At 41.7% G+C, this 22044-nt stretch overlaps 1 protein-coding gene across 1 annotated transcript in view; it reads right to left on the bottom strand.

Moving 5' to 3' along the window:
• Positions 1 to 22044, bottom strand: part of rspo2 (R-spondin 2) — a 123256-nt gene that overhangs the window by 55204 nt on the left and 46008 nt on the right. The window contains exons 3-5 of the mRNA XM_048595988.1: positions 12326 to 12514; positions 1721 to 1864; positions 484 to 672 (exon numbers count right to left, since the gene is read on the bottom strand). Coding sequence (XP_048451945.1) covers positions 484 to 672; positions 1721 to 1864; positions 12326 to 12514 — 522 coding nt within the window. The remainder of the gene's footprint in view (positions 1 to 483; positions 673 to 1720; positions 1865 to 12325; positions 12515 to 22044) is intronic.

The following is a 22044-nucleotide window of genomic DNA, read 5'->3' as shown; positions in this document are numbered from 1 at the left end:
AATTAAAAGAAAAAGTCACCAGCTAGCTATTAACCATTGCTTCACCGAGCTCGCAATCTCCATACTCTAAATCTACAAAAGGAAAATACATGAGAGAAACCACAAGAAAGGTAAAAGAGGTAAAATCACCATAGCATTGCTGTCTCATTAGAGAGAGTTTTAAATCAGCACCAGTCACCTGAGGGTCACCATGCCTCAGGCATGGAGAGTCCCTCATGGTCACTTCATCTGGTGCAGGAATTGAACCCATGCCATTAGCATCACTGCTTTGCAAACCAATCGTCTAAGCAACTGAGTTAACTGACTGCCATACAAAAGGAAGATCACACAGATTGCAAAAAATCATATAATAACATAAATTCTATCTCTCAAAATCACTTTTTAAATGTAAATCACTCTTACCAATTGTTTAGTGCCAGACTTTCAAAGGTTGTGACGCAAAGATGATTAGTGCACTTTCTAGATTTTCAGGGAATACCTTACCTCCTGGACAATGCCTTTTTGCCATTTTACATCTCCTAGATTCTGCAATAGTTGGACAAGGTATAGTGTCTTTTGCTGGCTTTTTCACAATTTGGCGTGTCCTGGTTTCAAGCCCCCATTTGTAGCCACATGTTTTGTTGTTTTTTATACATGTTCCCCAGTTGCTCCATGGTCCTACGTCACAACCATCTGAACATATAACACAAACAAGATGTGATTGATGCAGTCAAAGAAAATACAACGGTGCACAAAAAAAAAATCAATTGAACAACAACATTTTCTAAGGGGTAAGCTTCTCATGATGACAAAGGGAGTTTCTGCTCTGCTTGCCTGACACGCAGTGAAGTAAGTAATTCTTCTCATTTTTAGCATTGAAGGATTACAAAAAGTTTAAAATTTTAATAGGAGCTTTATAATGAGCTTCAGAGATGGTACATATTTGCAGCAAATTCAAAGACATGTCTTTTCCCCTTGTATAATGGGATTCAAAGAGTGCAGAAGGGATACTTCAGTTGCAGAGCATGCAGAGTTCAGGCCTTCCACAATATAAAGTTATAGTGATATATTGGCCTTGGGGAGTGCACAATACAGATTCACCAGAACATTGCTGTCACATAAATTTTGTTTTCATAAACTTGGCTAGCATTCAATCAAGTTTAGAACATCAAGATTTGATCTGATTGAGGTGTCTGAAGTGACTAAAGGATCTGTGAAGGTTATTTCTTCAAAAAGGGGATTATAAGCAAGGAACATAATTTAAACAAACCATTTTGGGAGCGAAATCAGAAAGGACTTCAGACAATGGGCTGAGAAACTCTGGGATTCTCTTCTCTAAGAAATTGTCGATGTTAGGAGTCAATTGGAGCTGTCAAAACAGAGAACTATATATTTTGTTTCTCTTTAGCAGCTCTACACATTTGCAAAATGTATTTGTTCAAACGCCCATTCTGCCTGTGGAAAAATTTTACGACAAATTTTTGTGTACAAATTTGTCACTGCTGGCAGCTTCAGACAAAAAAAACACCACATATGTCACGGCCACTGTACACACTAATTTTCTGATATAAAGAAGCCAGCGACACACATAGCCACTCTCTCTCTAACAGTCACAAATCGCAAGAAAACACAACTCAAATTTATTAAACTGGGCACGAGGTATTAATAAATCTTAAACAGAACCAACTGCTCAAAACATTCACCACCCCCTCTGTAAGAGGTGTTACGTGAAATCACTTACCCACACATTCCATGTGATCTTGTAATAGTACAAAGCCTTCAGGACATTCTTCAAAACAGCGGCCTTTGTGCAAGTAAAAACCAGCTTTGCACTTTGTGCAAAAGTCTTTGCTGAAACACGTATCACAGTTATCTATTTTACATCCTGTAAATCAAAAATGAGAGGAAAAAGCTTCTTTAGAATCGGGCTAGTACAGAAGTGAAAATTTCAGAGGAACATTGTTAGTTTTCCTAGTTATGTAGGTTTCTTTGCCAAAAACACCTCCAGGAGAAGCCTCACCAGGTACGAGAATGCAGCTGCAGTTAGCTGTCATCTCCTACACGTTGTGAATCAAAAATGATACATTCTGCAAAGGAGTTGAGAGTTTGTTGCTACATCATATTAAAGATACTCAAGGGAAGATTGGAATTTTTATTACCATGATCAAAACGGAGGAAGCTGGGTATTATAGTTTTTGAGAGGTAATTTGCCTACCACATTTGCATTTAAAAAGCCTCTTAAGTGTGGTAAATAATCCCAAACTGCATCATGGGAGCATTGTCAATTAACACAAGGAGATAATAGGACAGGTATGTGAATAAAAATTTGGCCATTAGGATGAGACTTTTCTTTCTAAAAGATAAAGACGTTGCCAGACTGGGAGCGAAATCAGGTTAACAAACAAATAGAGAAAGTGACAGCAGAATGAGACATGGTGAACCTCCTTAAACAATAGGTCAAAGATCAACTTGGACACAACGAATCCTCCTTTGGCAGACAGTGAGATACTGTGGAAAGCTTCCTATCTGGCTGGAGCTGACCATTTAAGCTTGTTCTCGCCTGCTGCTAATTTCAGCAGTGCCACCTTCAACCTCATTGCTCCCCAGCTTTTCATTTTGCACCTATTTCCAGCCCAAGATACAATGTAGGTCAGTCCCCAACCTGGTCGCCCTTAGCCTGCTCCTGCCCATTTAAACAGCATATCCTCAAAGGCCAATCACTAATCAATATATCTATGACCCCTCTAACAATTTCAGAAATCCCTGTTCTATCTTACTCAGCACATGCTAGTCTTAGCACAATTTCTCAACCATTCCCCAAACATTCAAATGACCCAGTCTCTTTCCTCCACCTGGCTGTATTAGTCATCTAAAAAAAAACTCACCATTCTATTAAAATGCTCCAAATTGAAAGAAATCACTATGGGAACTTGCATGGGTCCCAACACAAACTTGTCTTTTTGTAATGTGATATGATAACTTTTGTGCTCAAGTTATCTCCATGAGCTTGTCTCCTGCTTCTTCCTGTCATGCAGAAGAGGACCCATGCTTCTGATTTACACTCATCCCTCATCTCCAGTTCTGTCCTCCTTGGTAACTGGATTTCCACAAACATGCAGTAAAGATCCACTGGCTTCGAAACACCTAGTTTCTTCCCCTCCATTGCTGGAACTCAATTGCCTTTGTCTCTCCCCAGCTATGATTCCACTCCCCACATCCCCAATCTCCTATATGTCAGTATGACCCTTAACTATATCTATCCATTTCCTAAGCCTTTGCTTACACATTTCCCCAACAAATCAAGTTAGCATTCTGGCTTCAGCCTTCATTGTTCAAGAGTTCACACTGCCTGAACTCCAAGGATTACAGTTCACCTGAACGTTCTCCTCTGACAATATTTTTTAAACCAAGCATTGTTTGGTCATCTGCCCAGACATGTCCTTCCTGGACTCTACATCAATTCCTTAATTTACTAACCCTCTTAAATGTCCTGAAACATCAGGAGCTTTATAGGGTATATTTTAAATGTTTGTAGATGTTGCTGATAGACAGAGTGTGAAATTTAGAAATTACAGAGACCAAGGAATCTGTGAAAAGAAATGAGTGTGCTTGGAAAGGAAATGGTGCAAGTAGTCCAGAGGGGAAAACATTATTTGTAAACCATGACAACACATGAAGAAAGTCAATGAAAATGAGCGAAAAGGACTATGAAACAAAGAAGTGTGCTGACTTGATTTTAGGCTGAATTTTGCCTGGAGAAGTCATGTTGCAACTGTACAGGACATTGGTGAGGCCACCTTTGGGATAATGAAAACAACTCTGATTACTCTTCTATAGGGAGGATGTTGTTAAACTTGAGGGCACAGAAAATATTTACAAAGATGTTGCCAGGACTGAAGGTTTGAGCTGTAGTGAGTGGTTGAATAGGCTGGGGCTTTTACCCTGGAGCGTCGGAGGTGAGGTGTGACTTTATTGTAGTTTATAAAATTGTGAGGGGCATGGATAGGGTGAATAGCCAAGATCTTTTTCCTAGAGTGGGTGGGTGGGTCCAAAACTTGGGGACATAGGTTTAAGGAGAGGGGGAAAGATTTAAACAAAAGGACCTAAGGGGGTTACTTTTTCAATGCAGAGGATAGTGCATGTATGGAATGGTCTCCCAGAGGAATTAGTGGAGGCTGGTACAATTACAACATTTTAAAAGGCATCTGGATGGGTCCATGAATAGGAAGGGTTTAAGAGGGATATGGGCCAAATGCTGGCAAATGGGATTAGGTCAGATTGGGATGTGTGGTCAGCATGGACAAGTTGAATCGAAGAGTCTGTTTCTGTGCTGTATGACACAGACTCTATAAATTCAAACCATTTTTATTTAGCAAATAAGCTAAGTTCTGGAGAAACTCAACAAGTCCAACAGCATTTGTGGAAAGAGAAACAAAGTTAAAATGTTCCCGATGTGAAGAATCACATCAGGCTCAAAACACTAACTTTGTTCCTCTCCCCACAAATGCTGTCAGTCCTGAATTTCTCCACAACTTCATTTTTATTTCAGATCATCAGCATCCAGACTTTTATTTTAAAGCCTATTTGTTAAATCAGATCACATCCAGGGATGCTGTACTGAATTCAATGAACTGAGAGTCACCAGAAAAATCACTGGTGAACAAGTGATATGGTCAAAAAAAGCAAAGAACAATTCTTCAATGGGACCGTAAAAATTAAGCTTTGAAAGGGGACAGGGAAAGTTCTGAGTCATGGGTATCGCTGGCATGATTGCCATTCATTATCCACTCACTATTTGGCAATAACGTGCCCCATCTTTAAACAGCTGAAGTCCTTGTGGTGACATACTACCTACTTTTTCTACAGTTTGCTCAGCCTTGAGACAGAGTCACACATCGGGCAAGTACAGTAGGTTTCTTTCCCTTAAAAGATGTCATCACAAACCAGGTGGGTTGTTACAAGAATCTGAATGTTTTCTTTCCAGTTTGTTTTAAAACAAGTTCTGAATTCTCTAAACTCTGAAATTTGAACTTCTGTTTCATGGATGATTAATCCAGGCCATGTGGAAGTTTAGAGAACCAGATGTCATTATAGTTTCAAGGTTAGAAGTTAACTCTTCAATGTGGAAGTGAGAGCGAGACGTTCTCAATTATTTCTTCAAGCTACGTGTTTTCTGCAACAGGTTTATGATCATAGGCTTTTGGTAATGGTGCCCATTTGGTCATGTCCCATTTCTTTATGGCATTAAGAAATCTGGAAGAGACATCCAATGTGGTAACATGATACTCCCTCCAGGCTCCTGTACCTTGGTAACTTTCCCATCAACAGCCTGCCAATACTTCTACTACCCTCCAGTTCCAGCCTATGGTTGATCCCCAATTTCCTTCAGTCTACCATTACCACAATGCTTGGCCTCCAAGACTTGGAATTCCCTCTCTAAACCCCTCTACCCCTCCCATCATTTCAGATGCTCCTTCAAACTTAACTGACAAGTCACCTGTACCAATATCTTTTTGAGATGGCTGTCCAAGTCTTGTATCCTAATACAAAAGTTTCGGAGTTTTACTAGAATTTAAAGGCACTATATAAATACGAGTTATGTTGCCTTACAAGAATTTACTTTCAAATCTTCCCACCAATTCAAAACTGCACAGCTATCTGCTTCACAGGAAGAAAAATGATTATTAACAGGAAAGAACAATGCTTGACAAATATAACAAAGTGTGGAGCTGGAGGAACACAGCAGGTCAGGCAGCAAAGGAGCAGGAAAGTTGACGTTTTGAGTTGGGACCCTTCTTCAGAAATGGTGGAGGGGAAGGAAGATCTGAAATAAACAGAGAGAGGAGGGATGGGGCTGGGGAAGGTAGGTGGTATGGTGATAGGGGAGTGCAGGTAGGCAGTGGTGCGTATTGGTCAGTGAGGTGGGAGGCGCAGATAGGTGAGAGAGAAGATGGACAAGTTGTATCAGGTCAAGGAGAGGGAGGGTTGGTCATGGGATGAGGCTGGGTGTGGGGAGATTTTGAAACCGGTAAAGTTCACATTGAGACCATTGGGCTGTAGGCTCCCAAGGCGGAATATGAGGTGCTGCTCCTCCAGTTTCCGGGTGGCGGTGACACTGGAGGAGGCCCAGGATGGACATGTTCCCCGGGCAGTGGGAGGGGGAGTTGAAATGGTTCACGACTGGGAGGTGTTGTTTGTCGTGAACAGAGTGCAGGTGCTGTACAAACTGGTCTCTGAGTCTCCGTTTGGTCTCCCCGATGTAGAGGAGGCCACATCGGGAACAGCGGATGCATTGACGGATGTGCAGGGGAACCTCTGGCTGATGTGAAAGGTTTGTTTGGTGCCTGGGATGGAGGTGAGGGGGGAGGTGTAGGGGTAGGTGTAGCACTTCCTGCAGTTGCAGGGAAAGGTGTCAGGGATGGTGGGGCAAGTGGGGAGTATGGAGCGGATGAGGGAGATGCGGAGAGCGCAGTCCCTACGAAAGGCAGATAGGGGGTGGGGAGGGAAATATATCTTTGGTTGTGGGGTCAGATTGTAGGTGGTGGAAGTGGCAGAGAATGATACGTTGGATGCGGAGTTTAGTGGGGTGATATTGTGCGGACAAGGGGGATTCTGTCTTTGTTGGGGGGAGGGGATGTGAGGGCAGAGGTGCGGGAGACACAAGAGATCTGTTTGAGGGTATTTTCATTTTCAATAAATGGGGGAGGGGGTGGGGGAATATGTTACGGTCCTTGAAATAGAAGTAGCTGTTTGCATTTTATCTGGGAGATGGCTTCTACACAGACGTAGTAAATTGTGTAGTTGGCACCACAATTAATGCTAAAGGCTGACTTTAAAATTCACATCAATAATTTTAAAAAATTGTTAAAATGTATGGTCATGTTTCTCAAGTTATCTATAGGAATTTTGTCCAATATGTCCAAAGCTCTGGGTAGATAAAGGGACAGGTTAAAGAGAACACTCAAAGCACCACATCACAAAAAAAAAGGTCATTTTAATAAGTGTTTTAACTTTAGGACATGATGAAAATTCATATCTGAACACAGACTTACATACAATGGAATAGAAAAAGATCTTCCCCTAGCTTATTATCCTGTTCATAATGAAAGAAATTGCTGGAACATATTTAATTTCCTACTCCCTCAATTTATTGATCAATTCATTTCCTACGTTAGGCAACTTTAGGGAGAATTAAATACACCAAGTCATGGCAATTGAAGAGTTAAATCTCATCATCTCCAAGATTGCTCCCAGATTTTCTCTGAAAATGTTTCTCACCTCACGTCCTCTTCAATACTTTGTCCATTCAATCACTGCCAGAAACCTCCCTGCATTTTCAATGGTTTATGTTACATGGCAAGGCTCAATGGTACAGGAGCATGAAGAAGTAACTCTCTTGCAACCCAAACACTGATGCATTGTCTGAGCACTAAGTCCTCCACAGTGCGTTCAATCCAGTTTTAAAATCAATTCCCAATTTAAAACCTCTACTTCTCCCAGAGTTTATTTTTAAAAACTAGTCTCAAATCTGTGAAATTACCCACTGGGGAAATAAAATGTTTATTTTGAATATTGTTGAAAATGAAACCAAGTTAATACTTCTTTACAAATTTCCCAACAGCTGTCCGACATGACTTACGTAAGACTATTTTTTAAAAATTAAATATTCACAGGATTTCAGGGTTGTTGGCAGGTTAGCGTTTAATGCTCATCCCTTATTGTGGTTCTCATTACCACCTTGGATTACTGCAGCCTATGGGCAGAGGGCTTTGCCTGCCCACAGTGCCGTTAGTAAGGAACAGTACTGGACTGTGCGCAGCTGGGAGGGGAGCAGGAGAGTGGTAGAATTTGCTTATGTCTGCTGTCCTCCTACTTCAAGGTGGTAGAGATTGCTGGGTTAGTGGATGCTGGTGATAAAGCCTTGGTAAGTTACTGCAGTGCATGTTGTAGATGGTTCACTGTGTATTGGTTGTAGAGAGAGCAAATGTTGGAGGTGATGGGTCAAGAAAGTTGTTGGCATTGGGCTTAGAGAGTGTTGTTGGACCTCATCCAGGTAAGTCGAAGTATTTCATCATAGTCTATAACTTGCAGACAGACTTTGGGGAGTCAGGAGGGAAGTCACTCCCTCCAGCCTCTGGCCTGCTCTTACAATCAGTTTTTACATGTCTAGTCCAGTTCAATCTCTGATCAATGGTAATCTGCAGAATGTTGACAGTGGGGAATTCAATGACAATCCAATGATAGTTAAGGGGCAATGCTTGGATTCTCTTGTTGGAAATGATCATTGTCTGACACTTTTGCTGCATGACAGTTACTTGCCACCTACGGACCGAAGACTGGATGTTGTACAAGTCTTGTCACATGAAGGCATGATTACTTCAGTATATCTGAGGAGTAATAAATGGTACTGAATATTGTGTACGTTATAGAATCCCTACAGTGTGAAAACAGGCCCTTCAGCCCAACAAGTCCACACCAGACCTCAGAGCATGCCATCCAAATCCATTTCCCTGTAACCCACCTAATCTACACATCCCTGAATACTATGGATGATTTAGCATGGCCCATTTACCTAACCTGCACATCTTTGAACTATGGGAAGAAACCAGAGCACCCAGAGGAAACCCACGCAGACATGGGGAGAATGTGCAAATTCCACACAGACAGTCGCCCGAGGGTGGAATCGAACCTGAGTTGCTGGCACTGTGAGGCAGCAGTGCTAACCACTGAGCCACCAAACATTATTCCATTTGACCTTATGATAGAGGGGAGGTCATTGGTGAATCAACTGAAGATGATTGAGCCTTGGATGCTACCTAGAGGAGCTCCTGCAGAGATAACCTGGGGCTGAAATGATTGACTAACAACCACAGACATTTTCCTTTGTGTTAGGTAGGACTCCGACAAGTAGAGAGCTTCCTTGAACTTTACAAAGGCTCATTCATACCATATTCTGTCAAAAGCTGCCTTCATGTAAAAAGACAGTCACTCTTCTAAACTCTGGAAGTCAGCATTTTGCCATGTTTGAACCAAGGTTGTAATGAGGTCAGGAGCTGCATAGCCCTGGTGGAACCCAGTGTCAGTGACAGGTTACTGCAGAGCAATTGTTGCTTGATAGCACTGTTGATAATCCCATTTGATATTTTACTGATGATTAGCAGTTGACTGAAGGGACTGTAATTGGACAGGTGTGTCCTGCTCTTTGGTACACAGGACATAACTAGGCAATTTTCCACATGGTCAGGTAGATGATGTCAATATTGAAGCTGTAATGAAACATCCTAGCTAGGGGTGAAACTAGTTCTGGAGCACAAGTCTTCGGGACTTTTACCAGAATGCTGTCGGGGCTATAGCCTTTGCAGTATCCAGTGCCGTCAAGTTTAACATCATGGAATGAATCAAATTGCCTGAAAACAGCTGTAATACAGGCCATGCATCATCCAATCAGCTATTTTGAGGATTGGCACAAATGTTGGGCTCCCCCATTGTTAATGATGGGGATTTGTGGAGATTTCTCCTCTTGTTAATTGTTTAACTGTACACCACTACTCACGACAGGAGGTAGCAGGACTAGAGAGCTTTGATCTGATCTGTTGGTTGCGGTATTGCTTAACCTTGTCTATTACAACACAGCAGCAATATGCAAGTAGTCTTGTGTTACAGCTTCACCAGGTTGACACCTCATTTTTAAGCTTTTTCTGGTGTTACTCCTAGCATGCCTTCCTGCACTCTTTATTGAAAGAGAATTGATTTTAAAATGGTAGAGTGGGGCATATACTGGACTCTGGCATTGCAGAAGGTGTTGTAGTACAATTCTGCTGCTGTTAAATGGCCCACTGCATCTCATGGAAAACCAATCTGGAGTTGCTACATCAATTGTAAATCTCTCTCACTTAGCATGTTGATGGTGACAGCGCCACACACCACAATAGCAATTTTTAATGTGAAGATGGGACTTCATCTTCACAAGGCCTATGCAGCAGTCACTCTTACCAATACTGCCATGAACAGATGCCTTTGCAGCAGATAGATTGGTGAGGATGAGGTCAATTATGTTTTTCCCTCCACTTTATTTCTTCACCACCTGCCACAGACCCAGTTTAGTGATATCATTTAGAACCTGCCCAACTCAGGCTAGTCGTAGTGTTGTTGAATCACTCTTCATAATGGACGATGAAGTACCCGAGCCATTCCCTTGTGTATTTGTTCTCTTGCAATCGTCAGTGCTTCATTCAAGCAGCATTCAACACAGAGAAGTACAATGCAGATCTATCAACTGAGGGTGCCAAATTTGGGTGGGAAATCAGCAACTTTCTTTGCCCAGATTTGACCTGATACAATGAGACTTGATGGCATCCAGTGTCACTGTCAATGTTGAAAACTCCAAGAACAACTCTCTCCTGATTGTATATCTCTATGTCAGCACCACCACTGCTGGAATTGTCCTGCCAATGGGACAAGACATACCCAGAGGGATGGTGATGGTACTGATTGGCTGTTTTTTTGCCAGGCATGTTCCCACGAGCATGATTGTGCCATTGTTTGACAAGTCCATGGGACAACTCTCTCAATTTCGGCAAAACCACCAGATGTTATAAAGGAGGACTTTGCCGTGTCTAGCCATGATGCGGTCATTTCCAATGCCTAGACCAAAGCTGATTTCATTCCTTCTAGGTGTCTTAGCATTTTGATAGAACTGAATGGCTTGCCAGAAGGCAGTTAAGAGTCAAACACATTGCTGTGTGTCTGGAGTCACAGTTGCCAGAGCAGGCAAAGAGAGATTTCCTTCCTCAAAAAAAAGGACATGGTAAAAACCCATCTACTTGGCCAATTCAGAATGATTCATGGTTACCATTGAGATGAGCTTAATGAGAATCTAAATTCAACAGGTTGCCATGGTGGGATAGTCAGTAATCTACACATTATTAAACGAGAGAGGTTGCCCTCAATACTGTTTGAGCCATTAGGATGGTAGGATGATCAAAGGGCAGGAAGGATCTGCCATGGCTCGATAAACACCACTTTCACTAGAATCAGGTCACTGTTGATTCAAGTTCTGTTCCAGAGACTTCAGTGTAAAATTCTAGGCCGGCACTTCATGCAGTACTGAGAGAGCGAGCTGTACTGTCAGAGGTGCTCATCTTTCAGACATTGAACCAAGGCCCCTCTTGCCCTTTCAGGTCACGTAAAAGATCCCTCTTTTTGGCACTATTGTGAAGAAGGACCAAGAATTTCCCTTTAAATAAATGAAACCGTGCCACCAATAAATTAATTCAACAAAATTTGGAAAAAGGAATATATTTTAAAATAGATGTTCAAATCAAGCATTTCTTAGCAAGGCAAGTAGCTTGCTGTGTAACTGACTGCCAAATGGAATGATTGAAGCAGAAACAACTAACGTGTTTGAGGAGCATGTGAGAGAGAGCACAATAGTGCACAGAGCCTGCAAAAGGAGCAGAATATGATGAGGGCAAAAAATATAAAGATAAGAAAGAAAGAAAAGAAAGGGGAGAAAAAAATTGGAATAGACGCAACCGAGAGGCAAAGACAGGACTTGATAAATCCTTTCTATTGCTCAGCAAATGTAAACCAGTCCAAGGGAATCACAATAACAGCGAAAGAATTAAATTCTGTGGTAGTGAATTTGTAAGAGCTGTAGTATTTATAAAACAGCAAGTGAAGAAAATTTCAAAACATTACACAGTAATATCAATTATGTTTGAAAAAGACAGCTAACTGAAAAATATCACATTTCTTAATTATTCAAGAGAAAATATGAGCCAATAATGTTCTATGTTCTATGTATAACTTTACAAAATGTCAGTGCTCCTTCAAATGACCAACTCATCAAATAAAGACTCCCATAGTATTTCAGATCAAAAATTGTAACAGCAGTTCAAGGAAGAAAATAAATCTGAATTTTCAAACTTTCAAAGCTTTTTCAAAAAGTGTTTTGCGAAAAGTTTCCAAACGGAGTAAAAAGGAATTCCAATGAAAGGTCTTTGACCTTCAATATTAGCTATTTTGCTCGTTATTAATTCTGCCTGAACTGCTGAGTATATCACTTATTTCAGATTTCAAACATTGTCAGCATTGAATAAAAATATAGGGTTTTATAACAGAGATAGTAGGAACTGCCGATGCTGGAGAATCTGAGATAACAAGGTGTAGAGCTGGATGAACTCAGCAGGCCAAGCAGCATCAGAGGAGCAGGAGGAAGACAAGTTTAAATGCAAGAAAAATATACAGGCAGGTTTGAAGTAAGAGTCTGACTAATGGTTGGGGTAAACAAGAAAAAAAAAAGCTCCTCTTCACCCAGTGTCAAATATAGTAAAATAGAACTTACTTGCACATCTGTTCATCTCAGGTGCACGCATGCCATAATATCCTGATGGGCAAGAATGTAAGCACTCTCCATACTGCCGCATCCCTTGGCGTCGAAGGAAGAAGAATAATTTCTGCTGACAACTAAGACACCCATTATCCTTGGAACAAAGCAAGCAGCCCTTACAGATTGGGTATGGTCCAGTATTTGCTGTTGAAAACAAAAGAACAGAATCACAGGAGAGCTACAGCACAAATGAAGTCTCCAGCCATCACAAGCTATTCTTTGCAAGAACATCTCTCCCAGAACTGCTCCTCTGTTTTTCCCCAAAACCCCACAAATTTTCCTCAATTATCCAATTCCCTATTGAAAGCCATGATCCAATCTGCCTCCACAACACAAACTGTGCATTCCAGATCCTAACCATTCACTATGTAAGAGGTCAATAATAGAGAAAGGTATTTGAATGCAAGCTCAAACAAACATCAGCCAAAAACTTAATGTTGAAGAGAAAATGGTTTTTGCGTCACTATAGTAACTTCTTCTATTTCCATGATTCACAGGGTCAAATCCAGCAGAACTACAAGAAATTGAACAGACTAAACTGTTGTTTTAACACCACAACCATCAAAATGAACTTAGTATTGAGCATGTGGAACCTGCTACCAAATGGCATTAGTTGAGGCAAATTGCACGTTTTAAGGCAAAGCTGGATAAATATCCAATGCAGAATGGAATCAGGCTGAGATGGAATAGGGTGGGAGGAGGCTAAGATCATTGGCATTAAAATGTGTTGGATTGAATGACCCATTTCGAGCCCAGGAACTCTTACATAACATCACATGACATAATGCCTTGAAAATTTACCAAGAGCAAATACTCATCAACAAGAACTGCAAGACAGGGATTGGTCAATAGACTAGGCTGTAGAAGACACAATGATGTGAACATAAACCGAAAGTGAAGGCACAAGAGGGGATGATCAACAGTAATGGCTTAAATGATTGAAGTGATAATACATAATTAGCAATAATGCAGATTCAAAGGCATTTCAACAGGGGATCACTAAATCTCCTATCAGTACAAGCCACCTTTCATAATTGATGCTTGACCATGAGCATGGTAACCCACACACAAGCGCTATAGACTCAGTAGCACTTGCCTGGTCTGGCTGCTTGTGACAAAGTCTCAAATACGATAGCTGGGATGTTGTCAATAATGTTACAAAACAACTGCAGGATATTCCTCTGGAGAAGGGTTGTAGTCCATGACAGTAACAATGACGTAGACAGGAAGGGGCAAGAGATGCTGAAATCAGATTTCAGAGAATTAGAAAGGATATTGAAAAAACTGAGTAATCATGAGATTACTGCTTTGGAGATCAGAGTCCCACATACAAGTAAACATAGGAACAGGAGAATTGAGTGATTAGATGCATAGCTGTGAAACTAGTATAGAATGGAGGGCATCTAATTTGAGGCATTAGGATCATTTATGGTATAGGGTGTAGAGCTGGATGAACGCAGCAGGCCAAGCAGCATCAGAGGAGCAGGAAAGCTTTCCTGCTCTTCTGATGCTGCTTGGTCTGCTGTGTTCATCCAGCTCTACACCGTGTTATCTCAGACTCTCCAGCATCGGCAGTTCCTACTATCTCAGGATCATTTATGGGGCAGGTTAGACCGAAATAGGTGGACATGACAAACACCGTGAGACTGTAAAAATTTTTTATTGATATGTGAAAGGAAAATGATTAGCAAGGAAAAATGTAGACACATTACAGGTGGGACTGAAGAACTAAGTGAAGTACAGGAAAGTGGAGGAGAAACTAAACCAAGACTCTACATCTCAGAAATGACAGTGGGAATGAGAGTTAGCAAGAGGGAGCAAGGCAGCTTTAAGAGGGCATGGATAGACAAAGTAAACAAGGCAGATGGAATGTAATATGATTAAGTGTGAAGTTATTCACAGTTGTATAAAGAAGAGAAAAATATTTTGAATGGTGAGGGTTGAGAAGTGCACGTCTAAAAGGGATTTAAAAGTGTCCTTAGCCAGGAGTCAGTAAAAATTAGCTTGCAGGTGCAGCAAGCAACTAGAAAGGTAAATTGCATTTTGGTATTTTCAAGGGGGGTACAGTAGAGAAGTACAAAATACCTTGCTGCAATTGTGTGGAACTTTGGGGACACCTCACCTGGAATACTACATAAATAGTTTCATCTCCTTTTCAAAGGAAGGAATAGAACAAAGAACAAAGAACAAAGAAAATTACAGCACAGGAACAGGCCCTTTGGCCCTCCAAGCCTGCGCCGATCCAGATCCTCTATCTAAACCTGTCACCTATTTTCCAAGGATCTGTATCCTCTGCTCCCTGCCCATTCATGTATCTGTCTAGATACATCTTAAATGACACTATCGTGCCCGCCTCTAACACCTCCGCTGGCAACGCGTTCCAGGCACCCACCACCCTCTGCGTAAAGAACTTTCCACGCATATCTCCCTTAAACTTTTCCCCTCTCACCTTGAAATCGTGACCCCTAGTAAATGAGTCCACCAGTCTGGGAAAAAGCTTCTTGCTATCCACCCTGTCTATGTCTCTCTTGATTTTGTATACCTCAATCAGGTCCCCCATCAACCTTCATCTTTCTAATGTAAATAATCCTAATCTACTCAACCTCTCTTCATAGCTAGCGCCCTCCATACCGGGCAACATCCTGGTGAACCTCCTTTGCACCCTCTCCAAAGCATCCACATCCTTTTGGTAATGTGGTGACCAGACCTGTACGCAGTATTCCAAATGTGGTCGAACCAAAGTCCTATACAACTGCAACATGACCTGCCAACTCTTGTACTCAATAGCCCATCCAATGAATGAAAGCATGCTGTATACCTTCTTGACCACTCTATCCACCTGCGTTGCCACCTTCAGGGTACAATGGACCTGAACACCCAGATCTCTCTGTGCATCAATTTTCCCCAGGGCTTTTCCATTCACCGCATAGTTCATTCTTGAATTGGATCTTCCAAAATGCATCACCTCGCATTTGCCTGGATTGAACTTCATCTGCCATTTCTCCTCCCAACTCTCCAATCTATCTATAGTCTGCTGCATTCTCTGACAGTCCCCTTCACTATCTGCTACTCCACCAATCTTAGTGTCATTTGCAAACTTGCTAATCACACCATCTATACCTTCCTCCAGATCATTTATGTATATCACAAACAACAGTGGTCCCAACACGGATCCCTGTGGAACACCACTAGTCACAGTTCTCCATTTTGAGAAACTCCCTTCCACTACAACTCTCTGTCTCCTGTTGCCCAGCCAGTTCTCTATCCATCTAGCTAGTACACCCTGGACCCCATGCGACTTCACTTTCTCCATCAGCCTACCATGGGGAACCTTATCAAACGCCTTACTGAATACTTGCTGTAGAGGGAATGCAATGGAGATTCACCAGGTAAATCCATAAATTGGTGGGATTGTTTGAGAGACTGAAGACATTGAGTCAATATTCTCTAGGGATTTTAAAAGAATGAATGAGAGATGACCTCATTGAAACTTGGAGAATATTTACAGAAATGTGACAGGGTTAATATTTACAAGATGCTCCCATAGCTGTTGACTCCGGAACCAGGAGACATACGTAATCTCAGGATAAAGGGACAGGCCGTTAAAGAGAGACGATGAGGAATTTCTTCAGGAGTATGGTGAATTTTTGGAATGCTCTAGTCCAGAGCACTGTGAAAGCTCAATAATTGAGCAGATTCATGACAGAAATTTGTATATTTCTAATTATTAATGACAATAAAAAGGAGATGGAAATAGTACAGAAAAATAACATGATCTCGAATGCAGGCAAACTCAAATGGGATGAATGGCCTATTCATTTTCCTGTGTTTCATTCATATTAGAGACTTGCCATTTGGGTTTCCTACTAGTTTCTATTTCTAATTAATCATGTCCAATTCCACCCTTGCTGCCCTCGCCTATCCATTCATTGTCAAGTGCTTGGTCAAATGAGTTGCTCCATTTTTCCACAAGGCCAGAACAATTTTTATGTCCTCAAATAGTTTCAGTTTCACTGAAATCTATACCCATGGTACCAATTCCTGGTCAAGAAAAGAATAGAGATTTGCATTCTTTATAGAGCTCTATCATCATTCCTGGATATCTCAAAAGTGGTTTACAGTCACTATTGTAAAATAGAAAACGTTTATTTGCATAGTGCAAATTCCCAAATGTGATAACATCCAGTTAATCTGTTAGTAATGCTGGTTGAGTGATAAATATTGGCGTCAGGACCACACATCTATTCTTCAACTATTGTCGTGGGATCTCCTATATTTACTTGTACAGATTTACTGTCACACAGAGGTGGCACCTCTGACAATGATGCACTCCTTCACTTCTGCACCGGATTATGCATTTATTCAATCTGAAAGATGGTGTAAGTTCCCAGTTTTGGACCTTCCCACCAAAATCTTTGCCTTACACTTTCCAACATTTCTTTCACCCCTTCCTCCTCTAAAACCACCCAACAATGATGATCACCGAGGGAACCACTCTCAAATATCCTTCCGAGAGAAGATGTGCAATGTTGCACAAGGGTCTGAAAAAGTTAATACTGAGGAATGCTATAGGTACCACTCTCACCGATGTCGTGTGGAATTGTTGATAGGTCTAAGAAGGAGACCTAACATCTGGTCCTCCTTAAAGTTTCTATAACAGTAACGATCATATCCGTGTAATCTGCAACTACTTGCTAACAGGCAATCCATTATATCTTGATGACTAAAAAGGAGACTTGAGGAAATGGTTTTCTTGTAACCACATGAGACCAAGGAGGCCCTGTAGTTTCCTACATTTAAAAATTATGGTGGCAGTGACCTTCAACATGCACAGCAACTCCCCAGCATAGTAGCTAGCATGTCCATATGGCATTCCCATCAGGAACTGAACAGAGTTGCTCCCATACTAGTGGAATGCTTTAGCTGGCTGGAGTAGTCAATCATCACAGCTACTGGCAAGAGTGCTGCATGAGCCACCAATCTCCTGGTAATGTTGAATAGCCTTACAGTACCGTTATTAGCTATGATTCCCACTGAAGTATTTATGTTGAAGAGGCTAACTGGATTTGGTTTTACTATGGTTATTTCTTGCACCAAATCAGTCCATCATGGAAATTCATAAATCCATATTAGTCTGCAGGATTAACAGCAAACTAAATATTTTCTGTAGACTCATTACATAAAGAGTATGTATACAAAAGATAATCCTCTGATCCAGCCTGCCACACAAGACTATGATATCTGAAATATCACAACATCTCTACTTTCCACCACACCTGAAATCAGACTATTATTTTCCATCTCTTAAAGACCATTTTGGAACGGGGAAAAATAACCCGGCAAGTTCTTTCTATTTCCCAAATGGTTAAAGCTGATCCAAAAGTTAAATATTACATCTGAATGCTAGCAAAAGTCAAGGTTTTTGTTAAGCTGTTTAAATCTCCTGTCTTACAGCATCAAACTGTGGGCTTACCAAGCTTACATCACTAGCCTCCTTATTTATAGTGGAGACATCTAGCTAACATTTGCCAGGCAAGAAAACAGGTCAAACAGCTTTGACCTTCATTGTCTCAGTTGCATCTTTCTGGAAGTGAAGTCCATGACATCTAAATCTCTGACAATCTTGACCTTGTGCTTGTTCTTTCACAAAGGAGTCCATGTTCCACTGGGAACTGAATGCCTCTATCTATCCCATTCCTTTTAGGATTTTAAGGGCTATATTGCCATAAAATATTCTGGGAGAAAAAAATAAGCCCCAATAGTTCAAGACATTGTGTTTCTATTTCCTCAGAACAGGCACCATCCTAGTAAACCTAGGGTCTCAGTAGCCTTCCTGCAGTATGGAGCTCAACACTCCACATAGCACGGAGATCAAGTATTTTAAACCAAATAAAAACCTTCTTTGTTCAATTCTCAGGGGCCACCAAATGCATCTTCATCCCAGAGACCCATTCTAAAGGGCTTGTGGGGAAGGAAAAAACAACAACTTTTGTATAAAAACTACAGCCCATGAAAAAAGGAACAACAACAAAAACAAAGTTGCTGGAAAATCTCAGTGGGTCTGGCAGCATCTGTGAAGGAAAAAATAGAGTTAATGTTTCGGGTCCGATGACCCTTCCTCAGAACTGATGGTAGCTGGGAAACACCAGTTTATATGCAGAAAAAAGGGGAGGGGGAATGGGGTAGGGAGTAAATGACAGGATAGAGCCTAAAGAGAAAGAAGAGCAGTTGGACAGACAAAGAGTTGATAACGATCAGGCTGGGAGGGTGAATAGTTGTAAATGGGGACTATTAGTGACTAACAGCAGGTTGTGTGTAATGGCAGGCTATGTGGTAACCAGGCCTGGTGTATGGGGTAGGGGGCTGGGACATGGGAGGGATCAGTTTTAAAGTTGACACTTCACAGTACAGGAAGTAAGCATTCCAAGAGCAGGTTAGTGTTAAGAGTACAAAAGTGTGGAGCTGGAGGAACACATTTCAGGTCAGGACCCTTCTTCAGTATTTCCTTTCTGAAGAAGGGTCCCAACCCAAAACATCAGCTTTCCTGTTCCTCTGATGCTGCCTGGCCTGCTGTGTTCCTCCAGCTCCACATTGTCATCTCTGACTCCAGCATCTGCACTTCTTGCTATCTTAGATTTAGGGTTACAGAGTACCTCTGTATTTCAGGGATCTGATTTTAATTCTAGCCTTGGACAAAGACTGAAAAATGGTCCAGAACTAGGAATTGAGGCAGTTTCAGTACAATTCCCAGCAGTCTAAGATTAAGCTACCAATCTCACTTGACTCCTGTAATAAAATTGAAAAACAAAGTTCATATTCATGGATATTCATGTTCTGAGGAAGGGTCACCGGACCCGAAATGTTAACCATGTTTTCCTTCACAGATGCTGCCAGACCTGCTGGGCTTTTCCAGCAACTTTGCTTTTGTTCATATTCATGGAGGTGCAAGTGTTAGTCAAGAATTAGAATGTGGGCATCTTATTACGGAGGACAGATGTGTTGTCACGAATTGCGAAGCACAAAAAGGTCCCCCAAATGGCATTTGTCACAGATAATGCATTTGTGATTAGACTTATCAGTAGTGTTTCTCCTTCAGACTTGATACTAGCAAATTATATTCACAGTAATAGGTTTGATAGAACTGTGCAATGCTCATACATTTGGCTGGTTTGCGTTAGTCCAAAAACTTAGAAATTTGCTCATCCACAATTAACGAAAGAACATGTGGCACTTACAAAAATCAACAACTCCATAGATTTTGCTTGGGTCACAAAATAACCAACATTCCTTTCAAGCTGTGCAGGCATGTAGTCATTGCAAGCTCCTGCTCATGTCAATTAGTACCAAAACCTTGACTTCTGCATCTAAAATACTGCCACCACACATTCACCTTGAAGGTCTATACAGCAGAAAACAAAAATGGAAGGAATGCAGGAAATAACTAATTTTTCTCTAATGTGAAGCAAAATGTAAGTACACAGAGAGCTGGAGGATCATGAAGCAGGGATTCTTTATTTCATTGGCATCAGTTCTTTAACCATAATTTCCCATCTTGCATGTAAACTAAGAAAGCAGAGTATTTATATTAAGTCTGTAGTTCACATATGTTTGATTAAATCCTTGAGAAAGTGGTGATGAGCTGCCTTCTTGAAATGCTGCACAGTCATGTGCTATAGGTAGACCCACAATACCCTGGGAGGGATTCCGTAATTTTAAGCCAGCAAAAATGAAAGAATGGTTATACACTTCCAATTTGGGATGGTGAGTAGCTTGGAGAGGAATTTGCAGGTGGTGGTGTCACCACATATTTGCTACCTTTGACCTTCTAGAAGGAAGTGAACGTGAGCTTGGATGGCGCTGTCTAAAGGATACTTGGTGAATTTCTGCAGTGCATTCATACTGCTGCTGCTGAGCATGACTGTTGGAGGGAGTAGACATTTGTGGATGTAGCGCCAATCAAACGGGTTGCTTTGTCCTGTACAGTGTCAAGCATACTGAGTGCTATTCGAGCTGTATCCATCCAGGCAAGTGGAAGTATTCTATCACAGTCCTTACTGGTCTTGTAGATGGCACACTCTGGGGAGTCAGGAGGTGAATTACTCACTGCAGTATTCCCAGCCTCTGGCCTCTTACTGTAGCCAGTATGCTTATGTGGCATTTGTGTGACATGAATATCACTCGCCACTTGTCAGCCCAAGTCTGGATTTTGTCCAGATCTCGCTGCATTTGAATATGGACTGCTTCAGTATCTGAGTAGGTATGAACAGTGCTGAATATTGTTCTATGGTAATTGCACATCCCCACTTCTGATCTTATGATGAGAGATGGTCATTGATGAAACAGCTGAAGATGGTTGGACCTAGGATCCTACCTTGAGGAACTCCTGCACAGATGTCCTGAGCTGAGATGACTGACCTCCAAACAACCACGACCATTTTCCAATGTGCCAGGTATGACTCTGAGCAGCAAAGAGTTTACCCCCTAATTCCCATTGATTCCAGTTTTATTAGAGTTACTTGTCACCATAATCTGTCATCCACTCAGCACTTCTGGCTGAAGATTGCTGCAAATGTTTCGCTCTGATCTTACATACTGATGTGCTGGGCTCTTCCATCATTGATGGGGATATTTGTGGAGCCATGAGTTTGCAGATGGTGTTGGAGTATGATTCTGCTGCTGCTGATGGCCCACAGTGCCTCAAGGATATCTCAGTCTTGTGTTGCTAGACTTGAAGTTACCATGGTGAGAATGTGCCACACACCACAGTTGATTGTATTCTCCATGTGAAGGCAGGACTTCATCTCCACAAGGACTCTTATCAGTACGGTCATGGACAGATTATTCTGCAGCTGGCAGATTGGTCAGGGTGAGGTTAAGTATGTTTTTCTCTTGTTAGTTTCCTCACCACCTGCTGCAGACCTAGTCTAGCAGCTATGTCCCTTAGGACTTGGCCAGCTTGATCAGTAGAACTGCTGCCGAGCCACTCTTGGTGGTTGACAGTGAAAATCAGCCACCCAGAGTATATTCCGTGCCCTTACTGCCCTCAGCAGTTCCTCAAAATGTTGTTCAACATGCAGGAATACTGATTCATCAGCTGAGGGAAGACAGATGGACAGTAGGTGGTGATCAGCAGATTTCCTTACCAATGTTTAACTTGAAGCCATGAAACTTCATGAGGTCCAGAGTCAATGTGGAGGTCTCCCAGGGCAACCATCCCCTGACTGTATACCACTGTGCCATCACCTCTGCTGGATCTGCTCTGTCAGTGGGACAGAACATATCTAGGCAGGGTGATAATGGTGTCTTTAGACAGAGTCATATTCACGGAATCCTACTTTACAGACAAGGTCAGGCTCTTGCTTAACTAGTCTGTGAGACAGCTCTCCCAATTTTAGCACAAGCTCCCAGATGTTAGTAAGGATAGCTTTTCAGGGTCAGATAGGGCTGTTTCTGCCATTGTCATTTCTGGCACCTATGTCAACGCCAGGTGGTCCATCCAGTTCCATTTCTTTGTTGAGTCTTCATAGAGATTACTGAGTGGCTTATTAGGCCATTCCAGAGGGCAGTCGAAAGTCAGCTTTCAGTTTGTAGGCCAAACCAGATGAGGATGACAGATCCCCTTCCCTGAACCAGATGGACTTTTCCCAACAGTTGACAATGGTTTCATGACAGGA

Source organism: Rhincodon typus, chromosome 4 (assembly GCF_021869965.1).
Source record: "Rhincodon typus isolate 14 chromosome 4, sRhiTyp1.1, whole genome shotgun sequence".
Taxonomy (NCBI): Eukaryota; Metazoa; Chordata; class Chondrichthyes; order Orectolobiformes; family Rhincodontidae; genus Rhincodon; species Rhincodon typus.
Note: the sequence above shows the minus strand (reverse complement) of the source record. Positions and strands in the feature narration are given on the sequence as shown.